The 24428-nt window shown below is 36.2% G+C and overlaps 1 protein-coding gene across 12 annotated transcripts in view; it reads left to right on the top strand.

Moving 5' to 3' along the window:
• RALGAPA1 (Ral GTPase activating protein catalytic alpha subunit 1) overlaps positions 1 to 24428 on the top strand; it is a 278210-nt gene that overhangs the window by 172466 nt on the left and 81316 nt on the right. For all 12 annotated transcript variants that reach the window (XM_025392196.1, XM_025392200.1, XM_025392190.1 and 9 more), the window contains 4 exons: positions 966 to 1100; positions 1819 to 2002; positions 11050 to 11911; positions 13569 to 13640. In XM_025392196.1, coding sequence (XP_025247981.1) covers positions 966 to 1100; positions 1819 to 2002; positions 11050 to 11911; positions 13569 to 13640 — 1253 coding nt within the window. The remainder of the gene's footprint in view (positions 1 to 965; positions 1101 to 1818; positions 2003 to 11049; positions 11912 to 13568; positions 13641 to 24428) is intronic.

Genomic DNA, 24428 nt, shown 5'->3' with positions numbered 1-24428 from the left:
GTGTGTGATGTTCCCCTTCCTGAGTCCAAGTGATCTCATTGTTCAGTTCCCACCTATGAGTGAGAACATGCGGTGTTTGGTTTTCTGTTCTTGTGATAGTTTGCTAAGAATGATGGTTCCCAGCTGCATCCATGTCCCTACAAAGGACACAAACTCATCCTTTTTTATGGCTGCATAGTATTCCATGGTGTATATGTGCCACATTTTCTTAATCCAGTCTGTCACTGATGGACTCTTGTTGCTATTTCATTGTCAGTTTCATGATACTATTTGTGATGCTTTAGTACAATGAATTCTGCTATTTTATTCCTCATTTTGTATAAAAAGTGTCCTGTTTATAGCATTCATTAGTTTAAAAGTGTCCATCCAGGCATGATGGTGTGCACCTGTAGTCCCAGCTGTTTGGAAGTCAGAGGCTGGAACATTGCCTGAGCCCAAGAGTTCAAGGCCAGCCTGGGCAATATAGCAAGACTCCGTCTCTTAAAAAAAAAGAAAAAAAAACGTGTTCAGTAGATTCATTTAGTAAAATGAGTAACAATTTCAAAAAGTACTTAAGGTGGTCTTACTGGCAGGATATTCAGTGAGATGTTGTTAAGTTAGAAAAGGAAAGTGGAAGTGATTATAATATATATGGACTTCCATTTGTGTTCCATTCCTTGAGCAATGAAGTAAGTATAGTTAATTGATATGTGTTGTCTTTTAAGCTTGCTGTTTTTATATTAATTTTAACATTTCTGTTTTTATTATACTTACTGTTTCATTATGCTTGCCCTGACATATGAAAGAGAAACCCACAATAATGTTCATATACAATATCTTAAAATCAGTTAGATCTAGGTAAATATTAATAGTGGAACTTAGGGTTGATTCCAGAAACAAATTTTGGAAACTCAAGAATAAGAAAACGAATTTTTAAGAAGCGTATATTTTATGAATGTGCAATTATAATTATCCTATTGTTACAGTTGGTAGTATCTTTACTTCTCTGCCTTCTGGACTGGATCATGGCCTTACCTCTAAAGACACTGCTCCAACCATTTCATGCTACGGGAGCAGAAAGTGATAAAACAGAAAAATCTGTTCTCAATTGCATTTATAAGGTAAACTTCCTTGCTTTATTATTTATTTGGTAACCAAGAGTTTTTAAAACCTAGAGAAATAACATTTCTCAGTGTAACATTTTTATTCTTTTAGAGCTAGAAAATTTCTAAGGACACAGATTTAGCTTACAATGCCTAAGGGTAATTTAAAAGTACTTCCTACAAGACACTGTTGTTTCACTGCAAAATTTTGAGAGGAATTAGATCATTGTTACATATGAGTATAATTAAATTTTAGTCATTCTTTGTAAGAGGTATTGAATTTTACCTTGATTTTTTTTTTTTTTCTTTTTTTGAAACGGAGTTTCGCTCTTGTCACCCAGGCTGGAGTGCAATGGCTCAATCTCGGCTCACTGCAACCTCCGTCTCTTGGGTTCAAGCAATTCTCTTGCCTCAGTCTCCTGAGTAGCTGGGATTACAGGCACCCACCACCACACCTGGCTAATTTTTGTATTTTTAGTAGATGCAGGGTTTCGCCACGTTGGCCAGGCTGGTCTGGAACTCCTGATCTCAGGTGATCCACCTGACTCGGCCTCCCAAAACACTGGGATTACAGGCATGAGCCACCACGCCGGCCTAATGTTTTAAAATATTTAAAATATTTGCGAAGCTCTTGTGTTACCGGTTGATTTTTATGTTCCTTTAACTTTTATTTATTTATCTTTTTTTTTTTTTTCTTAAGTAAAACTGGGTGTTTTCTTTTCCCCTGTATTTTCAGGTTTTACATGGGTGTGTTTATGGAGCTCAGTGTTTTAGCAATCCAAGGTATTTTCCCATGAGCCTCTCTGATTTGGCATCTGTAGATTATGATCCTTTTATGCATTTGGAAAGTCTGAAAGAGCCTGAACCTCTGCATTCTCCTGACTCAGAACGATCTTCTAAACTCCAGCCAGTAACAGAAGGTAACATGAATTCTCTTCAGGACAATATTGTTGCTTGGGTTCTCTCTCTCAAGGTATATAACTTGAGGCCATGGGTGGAAATGTTGGAGAAGGAGAGTAGTCTTACTTTGTAGTTGTTTAACCATGTATGTATAGCACAAGTTCATTATTAACTAAAGAAATAACTTCACATGCACAATTACTAATATTATATGTTGACATTCCTTTTATGCAAATTCAGTATTCCTTATCTGAAATGCATGGGACCAGAAGTGTTAAAGATTTGGGATTTTTTTAACCTTTTGGAATATTTGCATTATACTTATCAGCTGAGCATCCCTAATCTGAAAATCCAAAATCTGTAATGCTCCAATGAGCATTTCCTTTGAGCATCATGAACACTCAAAATTTTTGGATTTCAGATTTTCAGATTAGGGACACTCAACATGTACTTCTGGCTAAATTATTCTCAGAAGTTCTTTTTGATATTTTGAATATAATGGAATTTATATAGAATAAAAAATTTAGCTTTGGAGTCTGACCTGAATTTTGACTCTCAATTGCTGAGTATCTGTTTTCTTATTTGTAAATGCAGATAACACTAGTTTCCTCTAAGGTTTTTTTTAAGTACTAAGTAAGATAATATATGTAAAGCCCTTTGCACAATCCTTACTTAGTACATAGTTAACTCAGTAACATTTTTAAGCCACGTTGTTTCTACATTTAGAGCATTCTCTCTCTGATAGAAGAGAAAGATATAATAAAAGCAAATAACATTATAATATGAGTATAACACTAGAAGTATATATAAGATATAGAGGTAAACTAGAGGAACCCAGCAATTGCTGAAGGTTTTAAGAAGGGGAGATACATGATATAATTTATATTAAGAGCACTTTTGATCATAGTATTTTATAGGAGTTGGTAAATTATGGCCCAGGCCTACCGCCTGTTTTTATAGTTTTATTGTTATACATCCATATTGTCATTATGGCTACTTTTGTATAACAACAGCAGTATTGAGTAACAGAGATTGTGTGGCTCACAAAACCAAAAATATTTATTATCTGGCCCTTTATAGAAAAAGTTTACTGACTCCTAGTATATTAGATTGATTTGGCCAGTTAACTCAGAAGCAGAGAGACCAATTCTGAGGCTGTTGCAATAGGTTAAGCAACAGTTGCTGAAGGCTTAAACTAAATTTTTTGTTGAGTTACTGAAGAATGATAGTAGGAATGGAAGGACAAGGTGAACTTGAGACGTATGTAGGACGTAAAGTCAGAAGGCTTTTGTAAAGAGAAGAGGAATCTAAAATAGGTTTCTGACTTGGAGATTGGTTAGATTTTCCCCAAACTAGAATAATCTTACTAGAGTAAGAATATTAGAGAAAGTACAGATTTGGGAGGGAAAATTAGTAGGACAGTTGGAAATGGTTTAGTGTGGGGGACCTACTAGATAGTCATGTGAAAACATCTAATGGACAGTTAGTTGTATATACAAATCTAGATCTTAGAGAGATCTTTGTTAGGAATATATATTTACATGTGTGGGTTCTGAGAAGAAAACATTGGAAAGGAAGGAAAATCAGGAGAGAGTAATTTCTCAGAAACCAAGAGAAGTTTTTTTGTTTGTTTGTTTTTTGTTTTGTTTTGTTTTTGAGATGGAATCTCACTCTGTCACCCAGGCTGGAATGCAGTGGCGCCATCTCATCTCCCTGCAACTTCCGCTTCCTGAGTTCAAGTGATTCTCCTGCCTCAGCCTCCCAAGTAGCTGGGACTACAGGCATGCGCCCCTGCGCCCAACTAATTTTTTTTATTTTTAGTAGAGACCAGGTTTCACCATATTGGCCAGGCTGGTCTCGAACTCCTGACCTCGTGATTCGCCTGCCTCAGCCTCCCAAAATGTTGGGATTACAGGCGTTAGCCACCACGTCCGGCCGAGAAAGCTTTTAAAAGGTTAGCCAACAGTGTTAAATGATAGACCAAGTACAAAGGTAATGACAAATGTATCAGCTTTAGTTCACCAGAGAAGTAGGCAGAGTCAGATGGCTGTGGTTTGAGGAGCAAGCAGGAAATAAGCCAGTGGAGTTGGCTGGCTGCAGTGGCTCACGCCTGTAATCCCAGCACTTTGGGAGGCTGAGGCAGGTGAATCACGCGAGTTCGGGAGTTCCAGACCAACCTGACCAGCATGGTGAAACCCCATCTCTACTAAAAACACAAAATTAGCAGGGCGTGGTGGCGCATGCCTGTAATCCCAGCTACTCAGGAGGCTGAGGCAGGAGAATCACTTGAACTGGGAGGCGGAGGTTGCCGTGAGCCGAGGTTGCACCACTGCACTCCAGCCTGGGCAACAAGAGTGAAACTCTGGCTTTAAAAATAAATAAATAAATAAAGACAGTGGAGTCATCCATGGAAAGTATTCTTTAAAGAAGCTTGACTTTAAAAATAAGTAAATAAAGGAAACAAAAATGCAATAAAACGGTTGATAAGCTAAAGGATGATTTAGGGTTAAAAGTTTTAGGGATGAAGAGAGTTGAACTTATTTATAAGCTGAGAAGAAAGTAAGTGGGAAGGGTATCATCAATAGAGTGAAGTCCGTGAGGGGATGAGCTAGAAAGTATAGGTGCTAGGATTAGCCCTTCTTCCCAGACCAGAAAGAAGAAGAAGATTTAAGTAATTAAGATAATTGACAGAAGTTACTGAGGGCCTAAGAGAAAACAAAACTCACAAAGTTTTGGTTGCACCTATCAACAATTAGTAAGATGGGTGTGGCAGAGAAATACAGAGGAGCTGTGGATTTGAGAATATTGGTATACAGCTTAGCCATGGAACCTAGGCTTGATGAGGATCAAACTGCTGCCAGGAAGTGGTTAGCTTTAAGTTGGGAGAAAATAGAGTGATCTAGAGAGTCATAAAGTAGATATGGTTGGTAATAAGAAGTTAGAGCAGTGGTTGTCAGCCTTGGCTGCATATTAGAATACTGATGTTCCAGTCCCATCCATAGAGATTTTGATATATTAATCTGGGATTTGCTGAGATTGTTTAAAGCTCTGCATGTGACTAATATGCAGCCACAGTTGAGAAACACTGAGAGCATCATTGGTATGTTAGGACAGTTATTTTTAAAACTTTTTTTAGGTAGCAGAACCTCTTCAAATAAATTTTATAAGGAAGCTCAGTTTGGAAATTTTAAAAAAATAGAACCACAGCAGAGTGGAGGCGTGGGGTACTAACAGTTTCTTTCCTGTCCATCTCTAAGGGCCTTCCCCAAGAACTTTACAAAACACAATTGGGAAGTCACTACACTAGGAGGTTGTGGTCAAAGAGTGGGCTAGTAAGGAAAAGTTTGATGTTTAAAGGTAGAATAGATACAAATGAATAAAACATCTAAGATGTGTCCATGATAATGGATTGATGGCATACAATGAAAGTGAAAGTATGAACTTAGAGGCCAAGAAAGTTGAGCTAGGGTTTTGGTTTGACCATAAGGTACAGATAGTTTGTCTGGAACATAAATACCCTATGAAATAGGAATTTAAGATTTAAATTGTTTCTCAAATATAAAAGAGGTATAACAAGCAGTATAAAGCAAAAAAAAAAAAAAAAATAGACAAAGTTTATATAAGCAATTTAAAATTATATTTTTAGATTTAACATAATAAGATACCGTGTTTATTTTACTTTAAAATATGGTTATGTGAAAATACTAGTTGACCTCTGCACATTTAAGGTATAAAATGGCAGTTTTTATTCAAGACAGCAGAGTATGTTTATTGAACAAAGCAATAGAGTTTGCTTAGGTCAAAGGAAGTTTTAATTTTAGATTTTGTACAAAACTTACCGTACCAATATCAAACAGTCACTGTAAAAGAAACAAAGGAAAATATGTGAATAGATTAGCTTAATATTGATATCAAATACTCTGTGCAGTGCCCTTCTCTAAATGTATCAAGTTGTTCCCTTTGGACTTCCTCAAAGGTTTTACGGACCAGATAAGTGCAGAACCTTTTAGGAACAGCTGTGAGCTAACAGCACATAATTCTCTGGTCTGTAGTGACTACATGCTCTGGGTGTTTTTTAATGTGGCAAAAATGAGTGATCATTGTGCCCTTGTCTAAGGCATGTTTCATCATCTTCAAGTACTTTTTTGGCCAAAGAATTCTAAACATTGAGTGTCGCTAATAAGCTCAGTATTGGATTGAACAAGTCTGATTTGAGAACTATTGGCAGGAGTATCTGTAATTATTAAATTTACTAAAGAATAAAGCAAGGTAGTGAAGTTGGCTTTTTGTCAAATGGCAGTAGTCTTATTAGCAAAAAGTCATCATTTACCGGGTCAGAGTGAAAGGAGGCTCCAAAGGATTCATTCTGTCCTAATTATAGTTTCACCTATACTTATTATGCAAAGCTAATATTTAAAGCATTTGCCAAAATTAACTTCCTCTGCGTGTTCTATTACAGTGCAGTGAATTGCAGCAGCTTTTTATGTCTTGCTGCTTTTGTATGCCATAATAACCTGTAATTATGGGTTTGCTGCAAATGCTGTAGGGTTTGTTTAATCTCTCAATCTGAAAAGACAACCCTGAATAGACTTACACAAAGCCTTAGAAGCATCGATATCTCCATTTTACATTTTCTCACAAGACTGGTTATTTTAGAATTTTATTTTAAATATCTAAACTAGATAAATTCATGTCTTCTTTATATCTTAGTAGATAAGTAGAAAAGAGATATGTATGTTGTATAGTTTATAGCTCAAAAATAAGTATAAATAAATTTAGTGCCCAGTTAACAATTTGAGAGTTTTTTATACATTTATATATAGACATATATCCTGAATTTAGAGAAGCAACTTAGGGCAGAAAATGCTTTACCTATATCTGAGATTTAAATTTATTCTTTTCATGTTTTCAATGTGGGTAATTATGACAGACTTGTGAAAAAGCTCATTTAAACTGCATACTCACTGTCTCTACCTTTGGGAAGAAGATATATGGGATGGACTGGTACTTGGGCTTGGAGGTTTATGTTTTAGAGAAAGACCTGGCTCGTTCTTGGAGTTTATTTATAAGTAGGTTTAAAAAAGAAACTCATAAGACCTATGTTACTTATAATGCTCTTTAAATTGAATGATTTTTTATTGTTTCTGTTATTTCCAGTTTTGTATGTAGGAGTTTTTAACTCATCTTTACAAATAAGTATGCAATTCTTACAGAAAAATGGAGTTTAAGGAATCTTATGTATTTGTGATCATGAATCACAGAGCAAGCCAAAGCCAGGGATTCTTCTCTTTTCTATGGTTGTTTCTTTTAAATTATATTCTTTCCCTTCTTCAGAATGTAAACTTCTATGTTATGCAAAGAGGATTTAATGCTTAAAATGAGTCATCTATTTAAGTATATCACTCAGAAGGGAGAGTGAAGAATAGAAAAATCTTTTTCTATATTAAAAATTTAAAAATGACTAGTTGTAATTTTTGTTACCATTTAAAATTTGATTTAGTCTTGATTTTTTTCCATTGATCTTTGCTTTTTATTTAGTAATTTATGCTAAGTAGTACATTTTTGAAGTTCTTATACACAGAGAAAAATAAATTTTGAATTCATTGTTTCCATATCTCACAAAGAAAAAGACAGTTTAACAAAAGAGAAAAAAGTATGGAAATTAGACCTGTGGTAAAGAGGGAAATAACACTGAGCTGGGAAGCAAAAGACATCTCCTGTGGTAGGCAAATCACTTAACTTTGCAAACCCATTTGTCCTCATGTGCAAAATGAGGACTACCAGCTAAATTATCCCCTTATAGTGTGAACTTTTTTTATATTCTAGGTTACAATTAGGGAAGGGAAAGCAAACACTAGATTCAAGCTGTTTCTTGTAATATAGCTCAAAATACTTTTTACTTTGCTTACATTCTTAAAAACAAAGGATTGAATTAGTGTTAATCATTTAGTGTTATTAATCTAGTGTTGAATGGCTGGTTATTAGTAACAATCATAAAAATAATTTTTAAAAATTTCAATATAATTGGAACTTTTATTTATTTAGTTTATTTTTTATTTTTTTAAGACAGAGCCTCACTCTTACGGGTAGGCTGGAGTGCAATGGCGTGATCTCAGTTCACTGCAACCTCCGCCTGCCAGGTTCAAGTGATTCTCCTGCCTCAGCCTCCCGAGTAGCGGGGACTACAGGTGGGCACCACCACACCCAGCTAATTTTTGTATTTTTTGGTAGAGACACGGTTTCACCATGTTGGCCAGGCTGGTCTCAAAACTACTGACCTCAGGTGATTGGCCCGCCTCGGCCTCCCAAAGTGCTAGGATTACAGGTGTGAGCCACCATACCCAGCCATTAATTGGAACTTTTAAACTAAGAAATGTTTGGCCGGGTGCGTCGCTCACATCTGTAATCCCAGCACTTTGGGAGGCCCTGGCTAGTGGATCACTTGGGGTCAAGAGTTCAAGACCAGCCTGGCCAACATGGTGAAGCCTCTTCTCTAATACAAAAATTATCCAGACGTGGTGGCACATGCTTGTAATACCAGCTATTTGGGAAGCTGAGGCATGAGAATTGCTTGAACTCAGGAGGCAGAGGCTGCAGTGAACCGAGATCGTGCCACTGCACTGCAGCCTGGGTGACACAGCAAGACTCTGTGTCAAACAAAAACCAATAAATAAACTAAGAAATGTTTATATTTACATGTATGTAGATATAACTTGGTTGATAATGGGAAATTAAAATTTTGATACTCTGACATTTTAAAAGCAACCAAAGCCCAAAGGAAACTATTCTTTTTTGGAATTGGGGAAGATGGTATTAACATTAATGGCATAGGAGCTGGTTGGTTGGTTTGCCTATACCCAGTGGTATTGGTTCTGAATCTTGAAGGCTAAAGACTTGAAAATGTAAGACTATTCTTTTCTCTTGCCTCTTTTAAAGTGATTATACCATCAATGCACAAACTGGTCTCCCTTTTTTTTTTGAGTTAGGTTTATTGAGGTATACTTTACATAAAATAAAATATTCTTTTTTGATGAGGGAATTTTTTTCTTTATTGAGGTATAGTTTACATAAAATAAAAATTCTTTTTTGGTGAGGGAATTTTTCATATTGATTATGTTGGTGGTAACACAATTATATACAATTACCAAAAGTCATCAAACTAAACACATAAAATTGGGCATGTATGTAAATCAGAACATTCTTAAATCTGTATCTGGCCCGGCTCAGTGGCTCATACCTGTAATCCCAGCATTTTGGGAGGCCGAGGTGGGGGATCACGAGGTCAAGAGTTCAAGACCAGGCTGGCCAATATGGTGAAACCCTGCCTCTACTAAAAATACAAAAATTAGCTGGGTGTGGCAGCGTGCGCCTGTAGTCCCAGGCTGCTCAGCAGGCTGAGCAGGAGAATCACTTGAACCCGGGAGGCGGAGATTGTAGTGAGCCAAGATCACGCCACTGCACTCCAGCCTGGGAGACAGAGTGAGATTCCATCTGAAAAATAAAAAAATAAAAAATTTTAAAAATCTGTGTTTATTGTGACAAATCCTTATTTGTTCTGACAGGCCCTAGTGTTCCCAACTGATTAACTGTCAGAGAATATAAATACTCAGACAAGATCACTCTGTTACTGTGGTAGAATAATACAGAGACACAATCACTCTGTAATTACGTCTAAAATTAAGTAGAGACAAGAATGTTTTAAACACACACACACACACACACACACCCCTACCTAAACATCCTAACATGAATGACTAATGCTTCTTTACCAAAGACAACTCTCCTCCTACCTGTTAGATGAAACGCATTAAGGCAACAGTCAACTAGTTGTCCCCACTTCCTGACACCACTCAATCCCAAACTGGCTTCCACATCAACACCCCTCAGAATCAGTCTTTAGCCCTCCTTAGATTGGCAGTCTTTAACTAGTTGGCTTTGACAAATTATTGTCTATCTCCTTTCTCCTTTCCCCCATTACTCTCTCTGTGTTCCCTGTCTTCCTTCTCCCCCTCCCCTCCCTTTTCCTCCTTCTTCAGATTCTGACATTGGGCATCTTGCCTTTCCAAGCCTCTTAAACTACTAATATTCTTTGAGTTTTCTCTTTCGACTGTTTCCTATGATTTTTTAGTTATTTGTATGAATATGCTTCTTACCTCTTTCCTCCCTATTGTACTTGAGGAAAAAAAATATTTCTTGCATATAACTGACTGCTAGACTATACCACATTGACCCTGAAGAATACCTTAGAAAAATATAAGTAGGTCCAGCAAATATTTTTGTTTTTAAAATAAAATCTCTTGTGCATACAGGTACTGGCTATACTGACTTGCTGTTTAAATTTATTCTGATTCCCAGAGTTTACTTGGAATGTCACCTTTTCTGAAACATTTTTACATTATCTGTGAAAGTCAGATTTAAATGACATTTAAGGCATCTACAAACTGTCTCTGAATCTGGAATCTATTAATGGAGATAAGAAACTTATCAGTTGAACAGATTTCATTGTGTTTTTGTTTTTGTTTTTGTTTTGTTTTGTTGTTGGAGACATGGTCTTGCTTTGACACCTGGGCTGGAGTGCAGCGGCCACCACGCTGGGCTAATTTTAGTATTACTATTATTATTTTTATTTATAGAGACATAGTCTCCCTATGTTGCCCAGGCTGGTCTCAAGCTCCTAGGCTCAAGCAATCCTCCCACCTCAGCCTCCCAAAGTGCTGAGATTACAGACATGTGTTACAGCGCCTGGCCGTCTTGGCTTTTTAATGTCATTAGGGATTTCATGATTGGTTTATAATACTTCTGATTCTTCAAAAGTGATCCATATATAAGGGCCTTGGTTTAAATTATGGACCCATTAGCAAAAATTTCAGAAAGGGCTTCCTTATAAACAAAACTTCATCAAAGAATGGTTTTCCTCCTTTTTTTTACCATCATTACTGTGATACGGAATCTAAATTGGAAATATTAACAATGTGATAAAATTCCTGTTTGTTGTCTAATGTTTCATTGTCATATGATTCCCTAGGAAGCAGCAATATTCCCATTCATTTATATTTTTTATTTCCAGTGAAAACTCAAATGCAGCATGGATTAATCTCTATAGCAGCCCGCACTGTTATTACACATCTGGTAAATCACCTGGGCCATTATCCAATGAGTGGTGGTCCTGCTATGCTAACAAGTCAGGTGTGTGAAAATCACGACAACCATTACAGTGAAAGTACTGAACTTTCTCCTGAACTCTTTGAGAGTCCAAATATCCAGTTCTTTGTGTTAAATAATACAACCTTAGTGTCCTGTATCCAGATCAGATCAGAAGAGACTATGCCTGGAGGAGGTTTATCTGCTGGCCTTGCATCAGCCAATTCAAATGTCAGAATCATAGTACGTGATCTCTCTGGAAAATATTCATGGGATTCTGCTATACTGTATGGCCCACCTCCTGTAAGTGGCTTGTCAGAACCTACATCTTTGATGCTTTCGTTGTCTCACCAAGAGAATCCAGAAGAGCCTCCAACATCTAATGAATGCTTAGAAGATACAACAGTAAAAGATGGACTTTCTCTCCAGTTTAAAAGACTTAGAGAAACTGTACCAACTTGGGATACAATAAGAGATGAAGAAGATGTTCTTGATGAGCTCTTGCAGTATTTGGGTGTTACTAGTCCTGAATGCTTACAGAGAACTGGAATCTCACTTAATATTCCTGCTCCACAACCTGTGTGCATTTCTGAAAAACAAGAAAATGATGTTATTAATGCTATCCTTAAGCAACATACAGAAGAAAAAGAATTTGTTGAGAAGCACTTTAATGACTTAAACATGAAAGCTGTGGAACAAGATGAACCAATACCTCAGAAACCTCAGTCAGCATTTTATTATTGCAGATTGCTTCTTAGTATATTGGGAATGAATTCCTGGGACAAACGGTAAGCATAAGGGAGAAATTTTTTCTTTTTTTTTTTTTTTTTTTTTTGGTCTTATTCATCTTCTGATGAAGCATTTTATTTTCTGTTCTTTTCCTCACTAAATTGTATCTACCAATTAGTTCTTTGACTCATTTTTTTGCAGTTTTTTTTTTTTTTTTTTTTGAGGCCACTGAGTTGTATTGGGATTCAGAGGAATAAAATAATCCAGCAAATTATCAATATTTTCAAAATGACTACTAGAACTATTTGACTTAGAAATTATGGCTCATTTTTCAACCTTCCTGTAAGCCTAATAATTTTTTTTTAGAAACCGCAATATGATTATTTCCAGTTTGAATCAGGGAAATTAACTCAAGATTCAAGATCAAATCAAAAAAAGAATCTGAAGTTAAAAAAAATTTTTTTTTCTGATGCATGTTACAAAACCTTATTAAAAACTTACAATAAACTCATGAGGTATTCAAGTAAGTTAGGTAGGAGCTAAATGAAAAGAACAATAGGCTTAAATCAGAAGACCTAGCTTAAAGTTACTTAACTTTTGAGCCTCAGGCTGCAGTCTACAAATTGAGAGTAGTTCCCACCTCACATACTGGGAATAATTAAATTAGATAATGTACATAAAACACTGGCATTGTACACTAATGTAGAGCATTATTAACATACATTTAGGTTTTAATTCCTATGTCACACAACCCTGTAGGTAGTGGAAGGAGTGGTAATGTATTGTCTCTGTCAATTTATGGTAGGAGGGGAAGCTCAGATATCAATGAACAAATCTTAAAGTAATTCAAATGCATATCAAGCATTGAAATAGAGTTCTGCTTGTTTACTTAGTATTTATACTCTTACTTGATTTAAACTCTTCCACTTATTAGAAGGGAATATCCTCTGCCTTATAGGAAAGCCTCTTATTAGAAGGGAGTAAGGAATATAGGGAAGCCATTTATTAGAAGAGAAGAATATCCTCTGCCTTATAGGAAACGTTATATCTCAGGAACAGTTTGCCATATGGTATGACCAAATATAGGTAATTGCCACTCAGTTATCGTATAAATTCATTCTACTCTGTTTTGCTGTAGAATGGTCCATATGTTGTCCCTTGGGAAAAATTAAAGATGAGAAGCTGTATTTTACTTCAGCAAGCATTGATTTTATGAAAATAATTTGTACATATTTAGCACCCACGGAAGGGATTTGGTAAAATTATTCACTGCTTTGTAGTCTAAAAATTATAAAACAAGGAAGAAAGGAAATTCCATCTGGATTACACTTGCTTACTTGGTAATGATTTAGATTCTGTGAATATTTTATTTCTCATGAGGTACAACTTTCTCACATTTTTATGAGACTCTTGAAAAGAACCTATAAAGTACTTTTATCCATTTTCCTAGATATGAGTTTAGGAGGCTCACAGCATCTGCAAGGAAAGATTGAAGTGGCCAATTGATATGATCCACTAGCAGAAATGTATGAAGGCCTGGTGGAAATAATGACATATATTCTTTACGTTTTTTTTAGGGTCTGTTCTCCTTTGTGTTAGAAGTATGAAAAGGCAAGAAAGTATAAAAGTTGCATGAGTAGAGTGGAAAGTATTTCCGGGACTGTCATGTCATTCACTGCAAAGGTGATGAAAATGTTTATAAATCTCTCTATTTAGGAGGAGCTTTCATCTCCTGAAGAAAAATGAAAAGCTACTTAGAGAACTTAGGAACTTGGATTCAAGGCAGTGGTAAGTTGTTGGAAAATCTTCACATAACTAGCAACTCTCAGGTATTTCTCTGTTTAGAATAATACTGTGAATAATATTTTAAATAGTGTATAATACTATGTTATTGATTTATAACTTTCTGAGCAATAATTTTTTAAGAAAAATTTAGGACTGCATGGAATGTTAGGTATCTTTGAATTATTTATGCCTCTTTTTTTTTTTTTTTTTTTTGAGACAAAGTCTCGCACTGCCGCCCAGGCCAGAGTGCAGTGGCGTGATCTCGGCTCAGCCTCCGGAGTAGCTGGGACTACAGGCACCCGCTACCGTGTCCGGCTAATTTTTTTTTTTTTTTTTGTATTTTTTAGTGGAGACGGGGTTTCACCATGTTAGCTAGAATGGTCTTGATCTCCTGACCTCGTGATCTGCCCGCCTCAGCCTCCCAAAGTGCTGGGATTACAAGCATGAGCCTTCGCGCCCGGCTTGTTTATGCCTTTTTTATGCATTTCAGAATCATCTTTTGAACCACAGAAAACTAATTGGACCTGTAAAATGTCCTTTGGTTTTTCCCATATTTAGACAAACCTTAGTCACATCTCTCATTAATTAAATCCAGTGATTCTGACAGATTGGGAAGCAGGTTTGAAAAAAGCCATAGGAATGCATAGTGAATATAAGATGATTCAGACCATTCCCACATCAAACAATTCTTTATCTTCCTCCTCTCTTCTTTAAAATTTCTGTATTGAGCCATCTTTTCTTGCTTACCTTCAGTTTGAGAAAAGCCTTTTTTTAAATCTATTTGTATTTCTGCTTTCTGCCATCTCTGCCTGCTTTAGGATCGTCTTCAAAAAGTTATCTCCTCTTTATGTTATATTTCTTCTTGTTCCTCTCAATAAACATGTTTGTTATCTGCCTTTAAACAAAACAAAGCATAAAACAAAACTTTCCTCAGTTACTCTACTTTCCAGCTATAGTCCTATCCAGATCTCTCATTCCTTTTACTGCCAAATGTATAGAGAAATGTAATCTTTACTCACTTCCTGTAATTTCTAACTGGTTTTGGTTGTTGTTTTTAGCTTTTCTCAAAATGATCTTAGAATAATTATTTGGTTATTACGGAAAATATAAAACAAAAATATAATCTATATAACACTGTACTACTTTTTTTTTTTACAGAACTGGAATCATAGGGATATTACCAAGTTTTTTGTTTGTTTGTTTTTTTGTGTTGTATTATATTGTGAGCATTTCCTCAGTCATTTAGATATTCTTCAAAAATAATCTTTTTTTTTTTTTTTTTTTTTTTTTGAGACAGAGTCTTACTCTGTCGCTCAGGCTGAAGTGCAGTGGAGCGATCTCGGCTCACTGCAACCTCCGCCTCCCAGGTTCACACCAGTCTCCCGTCTCAGCCTCCTGAGTAGCTGGGACTATAGGCGCACGCCCACCACCACGCCCAGCTAATTTTGTTTTTGTATTTTTAGTAGAAATGGGGTTTCACCATGTTAGCCAGGATGGTCTTGATCGCCTGACCTCGTGATCCACCCGCCTTGGCCTCCCAAAGTGCTGGGATTACAGGTGTGAGCCACTGTGCCCAGCCTAAAAATAATCTTTTATGATGCCAAGTTTTATGATTGTTGGACATTTAAGTTGTTTTTAATTTCTTGCCACATGATAGAGTCCTAGCAGTAGAATTATTGAGGTCAATCGTATCAGGATAGTTCATGCCATGTTTATTGTGAAATTGCTTCTATTAAGTAATAATTTGTAATTTCACCAACATTTTATAACAGCACCTGTATAACTTCAACCTGGCCAGCAACGGATACTAATCACCCTTTTTTAACCTTTATAGCTTGAGAAGCAGATCATGGTACCGCTTTAATTTTTTTTTCTTTTTTGCTAGTGATGTTAATATTTTCCATATATTTGTATGAAATTTTCATCTGTTTTCAAATTATCTGTTGGTGTTCTTTTTCTAGTTTTCAATTTAAGAATTTTTCTTAATTGTAAGAACTCTCCGTGTGTGTGTGTGTGTGTGAGAGAGAGAGAGAGAGAGAGATTAACTTTTGTGCTATTTGTGGGAGCTTTCCTGGTTAGTTGTTTAGTTTTCAGTTTTCAACTTCAGATCATTTAACACACATATTTTTTCATTTTATGTATCATTTCTCTCAATTTCTTTCTTTGGATTTCTTGAATTATTTGTTGTGCTCAAACGTTTTGTCTTGAAATCAGTTAAATATTCTAGTACATTTCCTTATTTCTTTCTAGTTGTTTTTGTTTATTTGTTTTGTTTTGTTTTGTTTTGTTTGAGACGGAGTCTTGTGTTGCCTAGGTGGGAGTGCAATGGCACAACCTCAGCTGACTGCAGTCTCCACCTCCCAGGTTCAAGTGATTCATGTGCCTCAGCCTTCTGACCACACATCACACCTGGCTAATTTTGTACTTTTAGTGTAAGAGACAGCGTTTTGCCATGTTGGCTAGGTTAGTCTTGTACTCCTAGCCTCAGGTGATTTGCCTGCCTCAGTCTCCCAAAGTGCTGGGATTACAGGCATGCGCCATCGCGCCCAGCCTTTCCTTCTAGATCTTTATTTGATTGAGGTGGTAATTATTTTACATTTAATTCTGTATTCATTTTGAAATATATTCTGATTTGTGGAATGATAACTGGAACTAGTTTGGATGTTGAAAAACAGTCTATTTTAATAATTTGTTGAATAAACTATACCTTTGCCATTGATTTGATGCTTCCTTTATTAAATATTAAGCTCTCTGCTTCACAGCTGTTTATTTCTGTTGCTTTGTCTATCATTTTTATTTTATTTTTTATTTTTGTGGGCACATTGTAGGTGTATATATTTATTTATTTAATTTTTTTTTGTATTATACTTTTAAGTTCTAGGGTACAGGTGCACAACGTGCAGGTTTGATACATACGTATACATGTGCCATGTTGGTTTGCTGCACCCATTAACTCATCATTTACATTAGGTATTTCTCGTAGTGCTATCCCTACCCCAGCCCCCAAACCCCCAACAGGCCCCATTGTGTGATGTTCCCCACTCTGTGTCCAACTGATCTCATTGTTCAGTTCCCACCTGTGGGTGAGAACATGCGGTGTTTGGTTTTCTATCCTTGTGATAGTTTGCTGAGAGTGATGGTTTCCAGCTTTGTCCATGTCCCTACAAAGGACATGAACTCATCCTTTTTTATGGCTGCATAGTATTCCATGGTGTATATGTGTCACAGTTTCTTAATCCAGTCTATCATTGATGGACATTTGGGTTGGTTCCAAGTCTTTGCTATTGTGAATAGTGTCTCAGTGAACATAGGTGTGTATGTGTCTTTATAGTAGCATGATTTATAATCCTTTGGGTATATCCCCAGTAATGGTATTGCTGGGTCAAATGGTAATTCTAGTTCTAGGTCCTTGAAGAATCGCCACACTGTCTTCCACAATGGTTGAATTAATTTACAGTCCTACCAACAGTGTAAAAGTGTTCCTATTTCTCCACATCCTTTCCAGCATCTGTTGTTTACTGACTCTTTAATGATTGCCATTCTAACTGGCGTGAGATAGTATCTCATTGTGGTTTTGATTTGCATTTCTCTGATGACCAGTGATGATGAGCATTTTTTCATGTGTCTGTTGGCTGCATAGATGTCTTCTTTTGAGAAGTGTCTGTTCAAATCCTTTGCCCACTTTTTGATGGGGTTGTTTGTTTTTTTTCTTATAAATTTGTTTGAGTTCTTTGTAGATTCTGGATATCAGCCCTTTGTCAGAGGGTAGGTTGTAAAAATTTTCTTCCATTCTGTAGGTTGCCTTTTAACTCTGATGATAGTTTCTTTTGCTGTGCAGGAGCTCTTTAGTTTAATTAGATCCCATTTGTCTATTTTGGCTTTTGTTGCCATGGCTTTTGGTGTTTTAGTCATGAAGTCCTTGCCCATGCCTATGTCCTGAATGGTATTTCCTAGGTTTTCTTCTAGGGCTTTTATGGTTTTAGGTCTAACATTTAAGTCTTTCATCCATCTTGAATTAATTTTTGTATAAGGTGTAAGGAAGAGATCCAGTTTCAGCTTTCTACATATGGCTAGCCAGTTTTCCCAGCACCATTTATTAAATAGGGAATCCTTTCTCCATTTCTTGTTTTTGTCAAGTTTGTCAAAGATTAGATGGTTGTAGATGTGTGGTGTTATTTCTGAGGCCTCTGTTCTGTTCTATTGGTGTATATATCTGTTTTGGTACCAGTACCATGCTGTTTGGGTTACTGTAGCCTTGTAGTATAGTTTGAAGTCAGGTAGCATGATGCCGCCAGCTTTGTTCTTTTTGCTTAGGATTGTCTTGGCAATGCAGGCTCTTTTTTGGTTCCATATGAACTTTAAAGTAGGTTTTTCCAATTATCTGAAGAAAGTCATTAGTAGCTTGATGGGGAAGGCATTGAATCTATAAATTACTCTGGGCAGTATGGCCATTTTCATGGTAGTGATTCTTCCTATCCATGAGCATGGAGTGTTCTTCCATTTGTTTGTGTCCTCTTTTATTTCGTGGAGCAGTAGTTTGTAGTTCTCCTTGAAGAGGTCCTTCACATCCATTGTAAGTTGGATTCCTAGGTATTGTATTCTCTTTGTAGCAGTTGTGAATGGGAGTTCACTCATGATTTAACTATCTTGTTTGTCTGTTGATGTATAGGAATGCTTGTGAATTTTGCACATTGATGTTGTATCCTGAGACTTTGCTGGAGTTGCTTGTCAGCTTAAGGAGATTTTGGGCTGAGATGATGGGGTTTTCTGAATATACAATCATGTCATTTGCAAACAGGAACAATATGACTTCCTCTTTTCCTAATTGAATACCTTTTATTTCTTTCTCTTGCCTGACTGCCCTGGCCAGAACTTCCAACACTATGTTGAATAGGAGTGGTGAGAGAGGGCATCCCTGTCTTGTACCAGTTTTCAATGGAAATGCTTCCAGTTTTTGCCCATTCAGTATGGTATTGGCTGTGGGTTTGTCATAAAGAGCTCTTGTTATTTTGAGATACATTCCATCAGTACCTAGTTGACTGAGAGTTTTTAGCATGAATGGCTGTTGAATTTTGTCGAAGGCCTTTTCTGCATCTATTGAGATAATCAGGTGGTTTTAGTCATTGGTTCTGTTTATGTGATGGATTACGTTTATTGTTTTGCGTATATTGAACCAGCCTTGCATCCCAGAGATGAAGCCGTCTTGATCGTGGTGAATAAGTTTTTTGATTTGCTGCTGGATTCGGTTTGCCAGTATTTTATTGAGGATTTTCGCATTGATGTTCATCAGGGCTATTGGTCTAAAATTCTCTTTTTTTGTTGTGTCTCTGCCAGGCTTTGGTATCAGGATGATGCTGGCCTCATAAAATGAGTTACGGAGGATTCCCTCTTTTTCTGTTGATTGGAATAGTTTCAGAAGGAATGGTACCAGCTCCTCTTTGTACCTCTGGTAGAATTTGGCTGTGAATCCGTCTGGTCCTGGACTTTTTTTGCTTGGTAGGCTATTAATTATTGCCTCAATTTCAGAGCCTGTAATTGGTCTATTCAGAGATTCAGCCTCTTCTTGGCTTAGTCCTGGGAGGGTGTATGTATCCAGGGATTTACCATTTCTTGTAGATTTTCTAGTTTATTTGCATAGAGGTGTTTATAGTATTCTCTGATGGTAGTTTGTACTTCTGTGGGATTGGTGGTGATATCCGCTTTATCATTTTTTATTGTGTCTATTGATTCTTGTCTCTTTTCTTCTTCATTAGTCTTGTTAGCAGTCTATCAATTTTGTTGATCTTTTCAAAAAACCAGCTCCTGGATTCATTGATTGTTTTGAAGGATTTTTTATGTCTCTATCTCTTTAAGTTCTGCTCTGATCTTAGTTATTTCTTGCCTTCTGCTTGCTTTTGAATTTGTTTGCTCTTGCTTCTCTAGTTTTTTAATTGTGATGTTAGGGTATCGATTTTAGATCTTTCCTGCTTTCTCTTGTGGGCACTTACTGCTATAAATTTCCCTGTAGGTGTATATATTTAATGGAGTACATAAGATGTTTTCATACAGACATGCAATGTCTAATAATCACATCATGGAAAATGGGATATTCATTCTTTTTGTTACGTTCTAGTTGTACTCTTTTATTTATTTATCTTTTTTTCATGTAATCTTGCTCCTTCTAACACTTAGTCTTCTGGTTAGATTTGTCTATCATTTTTGTGTAACTATTACACTGTTTAATATAGCTCTATAATATATTTTAATATCTGATAGACCAAGTCTTCTTCACCCCACCACACACATTATTCCTCTTTTCTTTGATATTCTCACCTACTTATTCTTCCAGATACATTTAAAATTACGCTGCTGTTTTTCAGGAAAAAAAATCCCATTGGTATTTGATTGGATTTTCAATTAAACTCTCATGTAGAAAAAGCAGAGCACCATTATAATCATCAGTCTTCCCATTCATAATTATAGTATATTTTCATTTATTCTGAGACCCAGACATTGCTCGTTTGTATATTTCTAGGTGTTTTATTGTTTTGTTGATATTCTGAATAGGATTTTTCCCCCATTACATTTTCTAGGTTTTTCTATTTTTAATATTTAGTTTACAAACACTGAAGTGAATTCTCTTATTGATTTTAAACGTTTTATTGTCTGTCTCAGGATTTGTCTAAATATGTAATCATTATCTACAGATAATCTCCTTTCTAGTAGTTATGCTTGTTTTTGCTTATATCATGTCTTATTGCACTGACCAGAACTTGCAGGATAGTGTTTAATAGTATAGTAACAGTGGACATCCTTGTCTTTGCTGATTTTAATGAAAACAACTCTTCTATTTCATCATTAAGGAAGATATTAGTTATTAGTTTTAAAAAGATAATTTTTATTATGCTGAGAAAGTACCCTGTTTTCTAGGAGTTCTTATATGGAAACGATGTTAAATTATATCAAAATTATTTTCAGCATCTATTCAAATGTTCATATAGTTTTGGTTTTTTAACTAATTGATGTATATTGCATTTTAATATCACTAGACTGCTAATATCAAATGATATTTGCATTTTTGAGATAAACCCTGCCTGATCTTTTGGCTTCCCATTGTGGTAGATTTACCAGAATTTCATTTTGAGTTCAGGTATAGTCTACTATTAGCAGATTATGTAGTTATTTTTTGTCCTATTCCTGTTATGTTTTTAGAATTGAGGTTATACCCAGCTTCATAACATGAATATTACCTGTTGCTTAAAATTTTGGAGGAAATCATAAAATTTCTAATTTTTCTTTCAGTTTGTTTCATCTTATTACTCTTCTCAGGTTTTCTTTTAGTTCTTGGGGAAATTTTACTTTTTTTGTTTGTTTTCTATTTTCTAAAAATCCATTTCATTGAGACTTCTAAATAGATACTAGTAGAGATTCATACATGGTGTTATAATTTTTATTAGATTTCCTTTTTCATTTTTGTTTTTTGTGTTTTTTTAAAATTTTGTTGATGCAGACAATCTGCTTAGTCTTTTCAAAGAAACAGATCCTAATTTGTTACACTCTGTTATGTTCTGTTTCTAACTCATTATTTTCTGTTTTGTTTTTTTCTTTTTTATAAAGTTTATTTCCTTTTCTTATATCTGAAATTGATTTCTATGTATCTTTGTTTTATTCTTTAACAATGAAATAATCTTAGGCTGTAAATTCCACACCCCTCTCTGCCCCCCCCCCCCCCCCCCCCCCCCCGCCACAGGACAGAGTTTTGCTATTGTCACCGAGGCTGGAGCACAATGACATATCAGGTCACTGCAGCCTCTGCCTTCAGGGTTCAGGTAATTCTCTTGCCTCAGCCTCCCGAATAGCTGGGATTACAGGCATGCGCCACCATGCCTGGCTAATTTTTGTATTTTTAGTAGAGATGGGGTTTCACCATATTGGCCAGGCTGGTCTCAAACTCCTGACCTCAAGTGATCTGTCTGCCTTGGCCTCCCAAAGTGCTGGGATTACAGGCATGAGCCACTGTGCCCGACCTAATTTTTGTATTTTTAGTAGAGACGGGGTTTCACCATGTTGGCCAGACTGGTCTGTAACTCCTGGCCTTAGGTGATCCACCCACCTCAGCCTCCCAAAGTGCTGGGATTATAGGTGTGAGCCACCACTCCCAGTCCCCCTCTTGTCCATTCTTGAAGTCTCAGCTTAAACATCACTTTATATGGAAAGCTTTACATTAATCTACTCCTATGCTTCACCTTCCTTCCCAGACTGTGTTTGAATCTCCTTCCATATGCTTTCACAGAACCCTGTAACATGTCCCTGTCATAGCATTTATCATATTGCATAGTTATTATTATCATTATTGTTTAGCTATTCTTATTCTTTCCAAGACGATTATAAGAACTCTCTAAGTAGTCTGTGGGTTCTCAATTCTGATTGTTCTCCATAACAGTTTATCTTGGTACTAGATGGTCAAGTCCTTGGGAACAGGAATCATATTGCTTTTTCTGTCTTGCTTACCTCAGAACAATATAGCTGCTACCTCTACTGCTATATTGAAACTGTCTTTCTGAAGGTTAGTATCCTGACCATCAAGTCTAAAGTTCTTTTAGTCCTCACCAGCCTCATTCATTTACCTAATTAAACTTAAATTTAACTTCATAGGTGTGTGTGGTGTTTAGATTTACAAAAGAACTGATAGGAAAGTACAGAGTTTCCATATATTCTCCATTCCCCCGTACAGTTTCCCCTATTATTTACATCTTACATTAGCATGTGAAGTCCAAAGTTTACGTTAGGCTTCATTCTTTGTATTGGTTTTGATGAATGTGTACTGACATGTATCTACCATTAGAGTATCACACAGAATAGTTTCACTGCTCTAAAAATCTATTGTATATTAAATCCCCTAAATATCTAATACTGTTATCTATTCTGTCTTTAAAATTCTCTCGATCATTTTAAAGTCCTCTCCCCCAACTTCTATGACACTAAAATTACTCAGTTCAACTCCTAATTCTCTGATTATTTCAGGTCTTCACTGGTTCATTTTCTGTTTCTTACCTTCAAAACATAGGTATCTCCCTCATTTTTCTTTTACCTGCCTCTCTACTATCATTCTAGGTCACATTTCTTTTCAAAATGAGATCTTCCTCCTGATTGTCATATTTATATTTAGAAGTACCTTTTGAGAGTTACCCAAATTTGACCATTTCCTTTCCGTTGCCTTTAGGTTTTCATAATCATGATGTCCATTCTTCTTCTTATCTCTCAATTATATCTCTTCTTACCTTTACGGCTCCCAACTGATTGATTCATGTCCTTATCCCTTCTTTCCAAAACAGTTTTAACAACTGTCTAAGTACTCTGTGGGATCTCATCTCCTGACTCTTCCCCATCTAGACAATCTGGACCACTGACATAATCTTTCTAACATAAAAATTTGATGTTCATAAGAACACTCCTTAGTGACTCCCTAATAATGCCCGACCAGACCCTTCAGTCTAGAGCTCAATCCATACCAGCCATCTTGGCTATTCAGTTTCTTTAAATTACCTTTTTTATTTCTTGGCTCCTGCTAAACTGCCTCCGTTCTCATACATACCTTGGATGAATTGTGGTATGAATACATACCTCAATTCTTATACAAACCTCCATTCTCACACATACCTTGAAGGGGAGACATTGCCTTGAGGCAGCATGAATTTTTTTTTTTTTTTTTTTTTTTTTTGAGACGGAGTCTCGCTCTGCCGCCCAGGCTGGCATGCAGTGGCGCGATCTCGGCTCACTGCAAGCTCCGCCTCCCGGGTTTACGCCATTCTCCTGCCTCAGCCTCCGAGTAGCTGGGACTACAGGCGCCCGCCACCACGCCCGGCTAGTTTTTTGTATTTTTTTAGTAGAGACGGGGTTTCACCATGTTAGCCAGGATGGTCTCGAACTCCTGACCTCGTGATCCACCCGCCTCGGCCTCCCAAAGTGCTGGGATTACAGGGTTGAGCCACCGCGCCCGGCCAGCATGAATTTTTTTATTTTTATACACGAAATTAAATGAATGCGTGGCATTTATTTGTTTGCTTTTTTAAAATAATTTTAAAGAAAACTACATATTTTTTTAATACAATGAGCTCAAGTAAAAATTCATTCTAATTATATGATAGTAAGACAGCTTTTGAACTTTCTTAAACCAGGAAACCCGAAAACAAACCTGATTACTTGTCTAGGGAGGACTAGGGAGGAAGAAAATGAAAGATTACTTTGTTAGCAGACTTACCTCACTAAACCATTTATAGATTATTTTCTTTGCCTAGACTAATTGTTTCCTATTCCTTGTGGTTGAACCACCAGAGTTTTAAATTTCAAATCACAAAATGATATGTATTATTATTTTATTGCAAAGTATATACAGGGATTTAGAAATGCTTAAAACTTGACAGATGTCACTTTGAGTTTCCAGTAGTGAGCTAATAATATTTTGCCAGTACTATACATATTCTTATAGAACATTTGTAGTTGCAAGTTCACTAATTTTAATTATTTTTTCTAATACATTTGCCTCATTATTCACTATTGTGGCGCATATTAATCTAATGACAATACAACAAACATTTTAGCAGCCATAGTTAGTAAGTAGAAAAATAAGAAGGAATAGTGAAAGATTAATTGACGTAAAGGGCAGCTGAACTCTGCTTCTCTTTTATTGCATTTTAAAGATTCATTTTCTGTTTTTTTCCTATATGGCACATATACTTCTCTCAACTTTTAAATTTATATAGTATTAGATGAAGATTTCTATCCAGCTCTTTCCAATTTTATAAATTATTG

The sequence above is a fragment of the Theropithecus gelada genome, chromosome 7b (assembly GCF_003255815.1).
Source record: "Theropithecus gelada isolate Dixy chromosome 7b, Tgel_1.0, whole genome shotgun sequence".
In the NCBI taxonomy this organism is placed as follows: Eukaryota; Metazoa; Chordata; class Mammalia; order Primates; family Cercopithecidae; genus Theropithecus; species Theropithecus gelada.
Note: the sequence above shows the minus strand (reverse complement) of the source record. Positions and strands in the feature narration are given on the sequence as shown.